The 12514-nt window shown below is 35.7% G+C and overlaps 1 protein-coding gene across 1 annotated transcript in view; it reads left to right on the top strand.

Annotated features, from left to right (window-relative positions):
* UNC13C (unc-13 homolog C) overlaps window positions 1-12514 on the top strand; it is a 1717543-nt gene that overhangs the window by 1378736 nt on the left and 326293 nt on the right. Inside the window, exons 41-43 of the mRNA XM_081513848.1 lie at window positions 2968-3137; window positions 5843-5958; window positions 8060-8223. Coding sequence (XP_081369974.1) covers window positions 2968-3137; window positions 5843-5958; window positions 8060-8223 — 450 coding nt within the window. The remainder of the gene's footprint in view (window positions 1-2967; window positions 3138-5842; window positions 5959-8059; window positions 8224-12514) is intronic.

The following is a 12514-nucleotide window of genomic DNA, read 5'->3' as shown; positions in this document are numbered from 1 at the left end:
TTCCTAAGTCTATAAATTAAAGATAAATCATCTTCTTCTAACATCCCCAGTGTGTTAGAGTAAAGAGAAAAGAAATTAGGATAAAAGCAGTTTATCCTAAAAAAAAAAAAAAAAAGTCTCATTCAGTAACAGGGAACAAGGGAAGCATATGACTGTCAGTGGGACATAGCAAATATAGAGTCCTGCTCAGCAGGTTACTCAGGACTTCCTGATACTAGCAACAGATGTCATTACTTGGTTAGCCAATCTGGCAGGCCTTAGCACTTCTTGGTGAATTTCTTTTATATTTTTTCTCCAAGTCCTTGGTTCTACATCGGGGGGAGAGGGGGAACCCTTCCTTGACCAATGTGCCAATGCCTGCATTCTACACAGATGCTGTGTAAAATGAAAGTAAATGAAATGCTAAGTCACTTCAGTCGTGTCCGACTCTGTGCAGCCCCACAGACGGCAGCCCACCAGGCTCCCCTGTCCCTGGGATTCTCTAGGCAAGAACACTGGAGTGGGTTGCCATTTCCCTCTCCAGTGCATGAAAGTGAAAAGTGAAAGTGAAGTCGCTCAGTTGTGTCCGACTCTTAGCGACCCCACGGACTGCAGCCTACCAGTCTCCTCCGTCCATGGGATTTTCCAGGCAAGAGTACTGGAGTGGGGTACCATTGCCTTCTCCGGAAAGTAAATGAAAGAGGGCTCTAAAAAGAATTAAAAGGCATTGTGTATCTACGAAACCATAAATTGGGACCATCCTAGGAAATCCAGGTTTATGGTTTTCCTAGCTGGGAAGAGGTTCTACTTGGAGTCCACTTCCTACTGCTGTGAGTTCAAAGACCCAGAAATTACTTTAAATAAAGCCTGTAGCAACCCCGGGGCACATTTAAAAATACCGTGCCCTGGAAGTTTTATCAGACTTACAGGAGGTGAGCTTCAAGACAATTTTTAAGTTAGCACATACCCCTGGAAATGTTACCTCATTATCACTGGCTCCTTTGTTCTGACCAGTTCCTATCTCTCAACCTAATGGCTGCTGCCTCTACCCCTATAACACTGTATGCCAGGGTGCAGCACCATTAATCTGATCTTTGCTATTAAGTTCACTTTCATTGTTACTTAGAGACTTCCTAAAGAAAGGTGTTTGAAACACCCTGGGGTAACAGTTTTATCTATTTTTGAAGTTGCACTCAGAAACCTCTGCTTGTATGCATACATTTTGTATACAGAAGCAGCTGGCAGTTCTCAACCCTGTGTACTTCCAAATTGTGATATTCTCAGTTGTGCGGGACACAAGCAGAGTGACCTCTCTTGGAATAGCTGTGTTCCCTTGCATCTCTGCTTAGAGGAGTCAAGCTATAGTTTGAGTGCATCTCTATCTACCACAGTACATTTTTGAAAGCAGCAAGACTTAATGAGCATATGCCAATATTCTGAATTTTACTCATACCATTCACACTAATAAAAAAGCTTGAGTTGGTATGTGGTTATGATTCCAAAGTATAGCAAGCAACAGTTGGACCAGCTATTTTGCTCTTGCACTCCAAAATGCAGTGGCTTTGAAGCCTGAGGTAATTAAACCTTCAATGCTTGCCCTCATCATCTCCTCCACAAAGTCAATTCCGCATTTTAAGTTCTATTATTGTAGCTATCTTCGTTCTTTAAAAACTATTACATTAATCATTATTGTTTATTGCAGCCAACAGAGCCCACTCTAGTTTATGCAGAAAAAAAATTATTTCATAGACTAAGATTGCTCAAGAATTTTTGGAGAGGCCAGAGGCCAGCCTCTAAATCAGCTGTGCAAAAACAATGTCCAATTATATCATGAGGCTTCTTTGCAAAAAAAAAAAACAAAAAACACAATTGCCACTATTGATCAATTATTTGTCCCTCCGTACTAAATACCAGAGACTCTATGACAAATTGCTAAAGACCACCACCCTTGTTGCCAAAAGAATTAAACCCCGTAATACAATCACTGCCTCACTTTGCTCAATTTGACTTCAGGTATTGCTTGAATGCAGGTCAAACATCTGGACCATAACTACCAAGGAATCGAAGAATGTGATTTATCAAGCTTAAGTTTTGAGAAGATGAGGAACATAAGGAGAAATATAGCCAAAATAGAAGGAGAATTTTTAGAGATGTTGGGCATCCATATGTCATGACTTGATTTAACAATATCTTATATGCTTAACTGGGGCTTCCCTGGTGGCTCAGATGGTAAAGCATCTGCCCGCAATGCGGGAGACCTGGGTTTGATCCCTGGGTCGGGAAGATCCCTTAGAGAAGGAAATGGCAACCCACTCCAGTACTCTTGCCTGGAAAATTCCATGGATGGAGGAGCCTGGTGGGCTACAGTCCATGGGGTCGCAAAGAGTCGGACACAACTGAGCGACTTCACTTTTCACTTTCACTATATGCTTAACTGAGATTTTTAAGTTATTAGGCAGACTATGTAATGTCTACTTTCTCAACACCCATTGCAATTAAATTAGCTTTTTGATACATAATTTTCTGAACATGGACATGTTGCCATAGATAACTGTTGCAAATAGGAAATATATCATAGAGAAAGCACCCCACAGATTTCTGACCCATATTCAGTTATATGTATTTCAGTTAAAAGAAATAGAATGGAATGGGACAGGATTTTCTCTTATTCACATTACTTAAAAATTGCAGCCTTTTTTCAATATCTCTGATACCTGCAACATCCCATGGATGGAATGGTCCGTGGGAAATCTTATTTACTATGCAATGTGGTATGACTTTCTGGAGTGCTGCTGCTGCTAAGTCGCTTCAGTCGTGTCCGACTCTGTGCGACCCCATAGATGGCAGCCCACCAGGCTCCGCCGTCCCTGGGATTCTCCAGGCAAGAACACTGGAGTGGGTTAGATAAGATTTAAAACAAATTGCTAATATCAAATGACATTTAGAGAAGTTAGCAATGGTTATTAACTTGTCCACATCTATTTTCAGTGAGTGCCATAACTCCACAGATCGAATCAAAGTCAGAGTATGGGATGAAGATGATGACATCAAATCCAGAGTGAAGCAACATTTCAAAAAGGAGTCAGATGATTTTCTGGGACAAACAATTGTAGAAGTGAGGACCCTGAGTGGAGAAATGGATGTCTGGTACAATTTAGGTGACTATCTTTATATCTACTTGAAATATGTTAAATAAAATTCCAGAATATCTGTGACAGGTATTATATTCCCATATTGGTCAAAATAATCAGTGTTTTTCTAGAACATTTACTTGGCCTTTAGGCAGGTAAGTTTCATTAGAAAATAAGGTGATAATTATTTAAACTCGATATTTTTGAAAGATACTGGCAAATTTGAAATAAAAAAAGTCTTTCAAGGAATCAAATGGGTGTCTTTTAGGAGAAAAATTTATTCCATTCTGAATTTTTAATTCATAAAGTCTAGCTTCAAAAAACTTTGCCAAATGTATAGAAAACAAATAACCTATGACTTAATAATGTCTGACTTATTTCTTATTTCCTTTTAGTCCCTTAATGAATTTTGGCAATAAACAAAAAGTATATTTTAGATATCTTTAAAAGATGATATGAAAGTAGGCTTTAGTAAGGCAAAGCAGGTTACCCATATGCTTGTTCTGATGATGAAGATATGAGAATGTTTAATTGGTATAATTTTAAAATGGAATTTTATTATTGTACCAAGAATTAAGTAAAGATAAGTTTTAATTTGACTTTTCCCACAATTGAATAACCTAGAACCTTTAGTGGTGACTTAAATAACAGTAAAAAGATATGGATCACTTCATTTTCTGTAAAGGACATGATCTAAAAATATGCTTATCACATTATTGGAAATTTTTAATTACATTTTTAAGATATGGTGGTGAATCTAAGAAAAGTTTACACACTTCCAGGATGATGAAATGTTTGATTTTAGGATACCTACATGTTTTAGCAAATTAAAGAGTGCTTTTCGCTTTTTAGAACCTATGTACTTCAAGTAATACAGCACTTTGCAAAGTAAAAGGATGAGGTTATAGAATTAATGGCCATCTGAATTATGAAGGAGAGATATATAACTGAACACAAATGATTCAAGCTAGACTAAAAACTCATTATCAAAAGTATTTTATTTTGAAGAAATCTTTCTTAAAACTAATGCTTCTCCATTATTGGGATAGAGTTTTTGCTTCACTTATAATGATAATCCTCCTGTATCTTGTTTATACTATTAAATAACTTTATACATGGAAACAGATGTTAGGAAAGGGTAAATTTCAGACCATTAACTCTGCACAATTCTCACAAGTTGTGTTTTAATTAAAGAGCAGTTTAATTGACTATACATGCACTTTTGTTTTCCTGTGATAAATTAGCATGTTGTTGAATTGAGTTATAATTCAGAAGAGAAATTCCTCAAATTTTTCTTTTGATAAAATGTACAAAGGTATAGTCAGTTTGCAAAAGAATTTGAGTGTGCCTCTAATAAAATCTGCCACCCAGCTCTCCTGCAGAAACTGTCCTTCAGTGTATGGAGAGAAAAATACGATGCAGCCCAACATGGAGGCCTGTGCCTGCTCATCCTCAATTCACGCTTCTGTGCCATCATTACTGATGTTGAACCTTTAGAGGGAAAACAGGTTTTAGCTTTGTATAAAATCCACAATGGGTTCAATCCCCATTAGTAACGTATTCTTTGTATGGTGTTACTCCTTCCTCAACACTCAGAATTCATTTCACCATGCAGAGGAGGAGTTAGCCAAAAGTCCTGGGTATCCAAGCAGAGCCTGTGTCCCATGAATCCATTGTGATGATGGTACTTAAAATGTTCTCCTGTGATCCTGGGGAAAGGTCTGTGACAAAGAGGTCTGAAGACCTTTCTCTTGGCTACAGAAGACAACTTAAGCATTTGTTGAGAATCAACTCTCCTAGCGAGTAGGAGAAACTCTCATAATCCCAGCATTAAGAGAAGACTCTTAGCAACGCAGTGACTATTAACTATTAACCATGAAAAATCAGCAGACATTCCACAAGAAAAAAAGTAGACTTCATGATTTAACTGTATCTTATTTGGCTAAAAATACAGTAATGCTTAGCAAGAGGGGCAATTAAAGAAGTCTTTACCACTGACTTGGTGTGGCTCTCCCTTTTCATCTTTAGTGTTTTAGATGGATCAGCTTGCTTCTTTATGTGTTTCATCAGGAAAGCAGGTTATCAGTCATAGGTCTCCTACCTACATTCACACCCTAGAAATTTTGTGGCTATGTTTATCTTTCTCTCAAAGCTACCCCTAAGTTCATATCAGATGCATATATACACATACATTACACACACATTATTTGAATTGACTACATATTGACTCCATTAAAACAAAGAAAGAATCTAACACTCCTAAGTAAACACATTTTGTAGACTGTAGGTCTTCATGAATCACTGACAGAGAAAACTATTAACGGATGTTTTTGTTAGAGCTTTGACTCATTTTTTTCAAGAACAGAAAGAATGGGACTTTTTGATAAAGTACTCTCCTGATTAATTTTATCTTTTAGTTATTTTGCTTTTAATTGTCCAAATAATTAATTTTTATCGCCTTAACTGATCTAGTATGTGGAAATTTGTATCAGAATGGTAGAATCGTCAGATTAAGCTTTTCTATTTGACATACCTATATCACATTTTCACAATCTCAATGACATATAGGCGCATTACTTTAAACTGTATTTAGCAGAATCATTATTGTTAATCAAACCTGATCTAGAAAAATGACTTTTAGCAATATAAGCCTTTTTTTAAGCTTTTGAGAACTTGTGTAAGAAAAATGATATTGTCAGAAGTGACTGACCAATTACTTTCTGCTTTATCAGAGAAACGGACAGATAAATCAGCTGTGTCTGGGGCCATTCGACTGAAAATTAATGTGGAAATAAAAGGAGAGGAGAAGGTTGCTCCGTATCATATACAATATACATGTCTACATGAGGTAAGTAACTTAAATTATATTAAAATAAGACCTAGAAAAAATTACATTGATTAGAGATAATGCAACAAAATATTTGTTTTAAAAATAGAATTGAATTAGGTTTCTGAAATTGTCCCTGAAGTTCTTATTCTTTACAATAGCAAGTGATGTGCTAGGGTATCACATAGCCTATGTATTGCCCCCTGAAGAGAGGGTTGGTTGTCTTAGAATGAGGTTTAGAAGAAGCATATGAGGCAAGTTTTAATAAACAAGGCAATGAGATGATAATAAACAAGTAGAGCAAATTACCATCCTTCCAGGGAGGAAGAATCCTGTTAGAAAGCATCCATTGAAGAAATAAGTCATGATATTTTGGAAGCATTAACTCTATGGTATCAATACTTTAATAATGGAGGAGAAGATCCAAATCATGCTAATTTTTGAGAACTCTGAGTTAGTGCTCAGGTTTTGTTGAAGATTTAATTAGGAGTATTGTCTATTAAATATGAAAAATATGATATTGTAGAAATGTCTTTGGAGAGCCAGTGTAATTAGCAGTAAATTTGTCTGTCTTTTTCTGAGTATAACAGAGAACTTCATACATACTGAACCCTCCCCCATTTTAACTACCCTTTCCACAAACATATCTGGGTAGCAAGTATCAGAATGTAGGTTTGCACCCATGAATAGTAGAGAATATATTATCCAAAAAGAGGAGCTTGGTTGGCTTAGAAAAAAGTAGAGACCACTCAGACTGAATCAAAAGGGCAGATGCACTAGTTCCCTTTTGTGCCTCAGTGTCCATGCACAGAGAAGTAATCTTGGGCTTCTACCAGATGCTTTGCAACTGAGAGCTTAGTTTGACATGTAACCAGAGCTTTTCCATGATGCAAATGACACATCCCATGTATCAAAAAATATGTGGTGAAGCTGAGAACTATACTTTTCCCCCTGTTCAAAGAGGTACGGAGAAAGTACCTTCCTAAGAAACAGAAAGACAGCTGGGAGAATCATTGCTCTTTGCACATGATTTTTCCTAAGTATATCTATGAAAATGTATATGTAATTATTTGCATCTCCCTTTCACTAAAGAAGGAAACAAGGAACAGTATTTAAATCATTTACACATTGCACAGTAATCAGAGATAGAACCAAGACTTAATCTCTTGAGTACAGACTAGCCAGTGATAATCCATCAAGGAAGGTGGTTCACCAAATGCAGTGCTCTTGTGGCAACCTAGGGGAGTGGGATGGGGTGGGCAGTAGAGGGAGGCTCAAGAGGGAGGGGACATATGTATACCTATGACTGATTCATTTGATGTATGACAGAAACCAACACAATCTTGTAAAGTAAGCATCATTTAATTAAAAATAAAATTATATATAAAAAAGAAAAGTGGTTCAGTTTTTAGACCAATAGCAATAAATCTCTTGAACTGGCAGGACAGGGAGCCAACTTTGGCCATAATATGTGGGCAGACATTTGGAATGACAGGAATAGCATCATGCTTTGCTTATCAGAGTCTTTTCTGTGGGTCCAAGAACCCAAAAGAACTGAAATCCAGTTAAGAAAGGGTCCTTCAATAACCCATGCTGCAGCAGTTTCTAAACTTCTTAGAAGCAAAAAGGAATTGTATGTAGTGATTTTTTTATTACAAAATTGTAAAAATATTTATTTTCAACCTGAATTCATTGTCATGACTTGTACCATTTTGCAGCCGAAGTGCTTTAGTTTTATTTGCATATCTAGATTTTGTATTAACATAGTCAAAACATATCATTCATCCAGAGCTTTTTAATTTACTCAGAGCTCATGAATGCAAAATATGTGCTAGCATGTAGAAATGTTTACTTGCAAAACCATTTACTGCCTTCTAAAATGATACAATGTATCTGAAACATTTAAATCATTGATTCTGTATAGACCTAGACAGAAATAAAATCAGAATTTGCATTAAGATGAGATTCAGTAAAATGAAAATCTGAGATATTGCTATTGTTTATAGATTCTGATGAAACATTAGATGCAATTACAACATAAGTATAATTTACTGAAAGTTACAGTTAAATATGTCAAGCCTAGTCTGAGAAAACTGAACATTTGAAAAACACTTACTTTTAGAATTTGTTCCATTACTTGACTGAAGTGAAAGCTAATGGTGGAGTGAGAATCCCAGAGGTCAAGGGTGATGAAGCCTGGAAGGTTTTCTTTGATGATGCCTCCCAAGAAATAGTCGATGAATTTGCCATGCGTTATGGGATTGAATCCATTTATCAAGCTATGACGTAAGTACTACAGAATCTTTACATGTTCAAAAACCTCTGCTGAAATCCAAAGGGGAACTCTTTCTTCTAAATCAAATGAATTTTTAATTTAATAGATAATTACAGTTTGGATGTAATTTATTAGATGCTGGCTACCCTCTCTGTTGCAGCTATAAAGTATTAAGGATTTGGTAACTACCGTCATCTTCTCAATTCTTATTCCATTCCCATGTGCTGTTCCTTGACTAAATTAGCAGCATCTGGGAACTTAGAAATGTAAATTTTCTACCCTACTTCATATCTTCTGAATCAGAAACTCTGAAGATTTTAATATGCTCAACAAGTGGTTCTCATGTACTCGAAAGTTTGAGAACCATAGCCTTATTTGATATTTGAGAAAACTAGAGCCTGATGATTAAAATGTGTTGTCGGAGGTTACAAAGCTGGTTAACATCACACTTCTAGAGTCATTATGGTGTCTTAACCCTAACTTTAGACTATGTCCTTCCTCCCTATATTTATTTCAGTGCTGCTGATTTTGTTAACCCAAACACTACAGTAAATAAGGTCCTTTAAAAGTGATCCATACAGCCACACGACCTTTAATGAGGAGTTTCAGTAACAATTTAAAATTGAATTATTGCTTGTCTAGAGTTAATCTTTTGAAACCTAGTCTAAGTTTATAAGTGCATTTTGTTCAGATATAAACCATATGTAATATGTAAACTATATATATATATATGTGTGTGTGTGTGTGTGTGTATAGGGCTTCAGTAAATATCCTGTAATGCAGGAGTCACAGGAGACATGGGTTCGTTTCCTGGGCTGGGAAGATCCCCTGGAGGAAAGCACAGAAACCCACTCCAGTATTCTTGCCCGGAGAATTCTGTGGACAGAGGACCTTGGTGGGCTACAGTAGTCCACTGGGTCGCAGAGTCAGACATGACTGAAGTGACTTAGCATGTGCGCGTGGTACACACACACACACACATATATAAAAGGACTATTACTATTCTTTCATATTAAATCTTCAAGATTTATTGCTTATAGAATTTAATGAACAGTCATATTTCTAGAACATCATGTAAGAATGATTTTTTAAAACGTTTCTGATAGTGTATGCTTTTTCAGTTTACAGACTGTCCTAGTGCTAAATATCAAAAGGTTATAGATTCTTGGGCATGAAAAGTACTTAGGGGTCAACCGGTTGAATCTCTCTCTAAATCAGGAAACTTTTTGCCTCCCTTACTGGTTGTCATCATTTCTTTGTTTGCTCACCTGCATGATAGGGAATTCAATTCTTTTTTTCTTTTATTTGAAGTATAGTTGATTTACAATACAATGTTATGCTAATTTTTACTCTCTGGCAAAGTTTTTTTTCATCCAGTCAGTAATACACATGTAAACATTTTTAAAATATTCTTTTCCAGTATGGTTTATCCAAGAAGATTGGATATAGTTCCCTGTGCTATACAGTAGGACCTTGTTGTTTATCCATTCTAACTATAATAGTTTGTTTCTACTAACCCAAACTCCCAGTTCATCCCTCACCCTCTTTCCTTTGGTAACCACAAGTCTATTCTCTATGAGATTGTGTTTCTGTTTGGTAGACAGGTTCATTTGTGCCATATTTTAGATTCCAAATATAAGTGATATTATATGGTATTTGTCTTTTTCTTTGTGACTTCACTTAGGATGATCATCTCTAGTTGCCTCTATGTTGCTGCAAATAGCATTATTTCATTCTTTTTTATTATTCCATTGTACATATGTACCACATCTTTATCCATTCTTCTGTTGATGGACATTTCAGTTGTTTTCATGTCTTAGCTATTGTGAATATTACTGCTGTAAACATAGGGATCCTTTGTGAATTGTAGTTTTGTCTGGGTATATGCCTGGGTGTAGAACTGCTGGATCATATTGTAATTTATGACTTTAATTTTCTGAAGAACCTCTATACTGTTTCCTATAGTGACTGTACCAACTTATATGCCCACCAACAGTGTAGGAGGGTCTCCTTTTCTCCACACTCTCTCCAACATTTATTATCTGTAAATCTTAATGATGGCCATTCTGAATGGTGTGAAGTGGTACTTCATTGTAGTTTTGACTTTCATTTCTCTAATAATTAGTAATTCTGAGCATCTTTTCATGTGCCTAATAGCTATTTGTATGTCTTCTTTGGAGAAATGTCTATTAAGGTCCTTTGCCCATTTTTCCATTGGGTTTTGTTTTTTGTTGTTATGTTGTATGAGCTATATACAGTGTAAGTTGTATATTTTGTAGAGTAAGCCCTTGTTGCTTGCATCATTTGCAGATATTTTCTCCCGTTCCATAGGTTGTCTTTTCATGTTTTTGTATGATCTCCTTTGCTGCATGAAAGCTTGTAAGTTTAATTAGGTCCCATTTATTTATTTTTGTTTTTTATTGCTATTGCCTTAGGAGACTGACCCAAGAAAACATGGTACAATTTATGTCGGAGAATGTTTTGCCTGTGCTCTCTTCTAGGAGTTTTTTGGTGTCATGTCTTCTGTTTGCCTTTAAGCCATTTTGAGTTTATTTTTGAGCATGGTGTGAGGGTGTGTTTTAACTTCATTGATTTACATGCAGCTGTTAACTTTCCCAGCACTACTTGATGTAGAGACTGTCTTTTCCCCATTTTATATTTTTTCCTCCTTTGTTGAAAATAAATTGAACAAATGTGTGGGCTTATTTATTTCTGGGCTTTTTTTCCCATTGATCTGTATGTCTGTTTTTGTACTAATACCAAAGTGTTTTGATTTGTGTGGCTTTAAACTGTCTGAAGTCTGGAAGAGTAATTTATTCTAGTTCTGTGAAAAATATTATGGGTATTTTGATAGTGATCGCATTAATCTGTAGATTGCTTTGGGTGGTATTGCCATTTTAACAGTATTAATTTTTTCAATCCAAGAACAAGGGATATATTTCTATTTCTTTGAATCCTCTTTTTTCCCCTTTAATAATGTTTTAATGTTCTCAGCTTATAAGTCTTTCACCTCCATGGTCATGTTTATTCCTAGGTATTTTATTTTTGGGTGCAATTTTCAAAGGCATTTTTTTTACATTCCCTTTCTGATATTTCCTTGCTAGTGTAAAGAAATGCAACTAATTTCTGAATGTTTATCTTGTGTAGTACTACTCTGTGGAATTCATTTATTAGATCTGGTGGTTGTTGTGTGCAATCCTTGGGTTTTTTGTATATAGTGTCATGTTATCTGAATATAGTGACAATTTTACCTCTTCTCTTGCAATCTAGTTACATTTTATTTATGTTTCTTGTCTCATTTCTGTGACTAGGACTTTCAATATTACGTTGAATAGAAGTGGTGAGAGTGGGTATCCTTGGCCTGTTCCAGATTTTAGCACGAAGGTTTTCAACTTTTCCCTATTGAGTGCTATATTGGCTGTGGGTTTGTCATAAATGGCTTTTATTATGTTGAGATATGTTCCCTCTACACCCACTTTGGTAAAAGTTTTGATCATAAATGGATGCTGAATTTTGTCACTTTATTTTTCTGTATCTATTGAGATGATCACGTGGGTTTTGACTTTTGCTTTTTAATGTGATATATTACATTGACGTGTACATGTTGACTCATTCTTGTGAACCTGGGATGGTCATGGTGTATGATCTTTTTTTGTGTGTTGAATTTGGTTTGCTGATTTTTTTTGGGGGGGGGGATTTTCATGTATATAATCATCAAAGATATTGGCCTGGAATTTTATTTTCTGGTGGTATCTTTGTCTGGTTTTGGTATCAGCATGATGGGGGGCTTCATAGGATTCTTTGAGAGTATTCCCTTCTTTTCAACCTTTTGTAAGAGATTTAGAAGGATCAGTATAAGTTCTTTGTATGTTTGGTAGAATTCTAGTAAACCATCTGGTCCTGGACTTTTGTTTGTAGGAAGTTTTTTTGTTTTTACAGATTCTATTTTATTTTTAATGATTGGTCTGTTCAGATGACCTGTTTCTTTTGATTCAATTTTAGTGAGCTGTATGTTTCTTGAAAGTTGTCCATTTCTTCTAGGTTGTCAGATTTGTTTGCATACAATTGTTCATAGTATTCTCTTAGGATTTTTTGTATTTCTTCAGTATTGATTGAATTTTCTCCTTTCTTGTTTCTTATTTTCTTTATTTGGATTCTATCTCTTGTCTTCCTGGTGAACCTGGCCAGAGGTTTGTTAATTTTGTTCTTTGTTTCTAAGAACCAGCTCTTGGTTTTATTGATTTTTTTTTTCTGCCTTTTTTTTTTTATATATCTCTATATTTTATTTATTTCCTCCTTGAT

The sequence above is a fragment of the Giraffa tippelskirchi genome, chromosome 7 (genome assembly GCF_054371585.1).
Source record: "Giraffa tippelskirchi isolate mGirTip1 chromosome 7, T2T-mGirTip1v1.2.pri, whole genome shotgun sequence".
NCBI classification, from domain to species: Eukaryota; Metazoa; Chordata; class Mammalia; order Artiodactyla; family Giraffidae; genus Giraffa; species Giraffa tippelskirchi.
The sequence above is the reverse complement of the archived record's forward strand: the minus strand, read 5'-3'. Positions and strand labels throughout refer to the sequence as shown.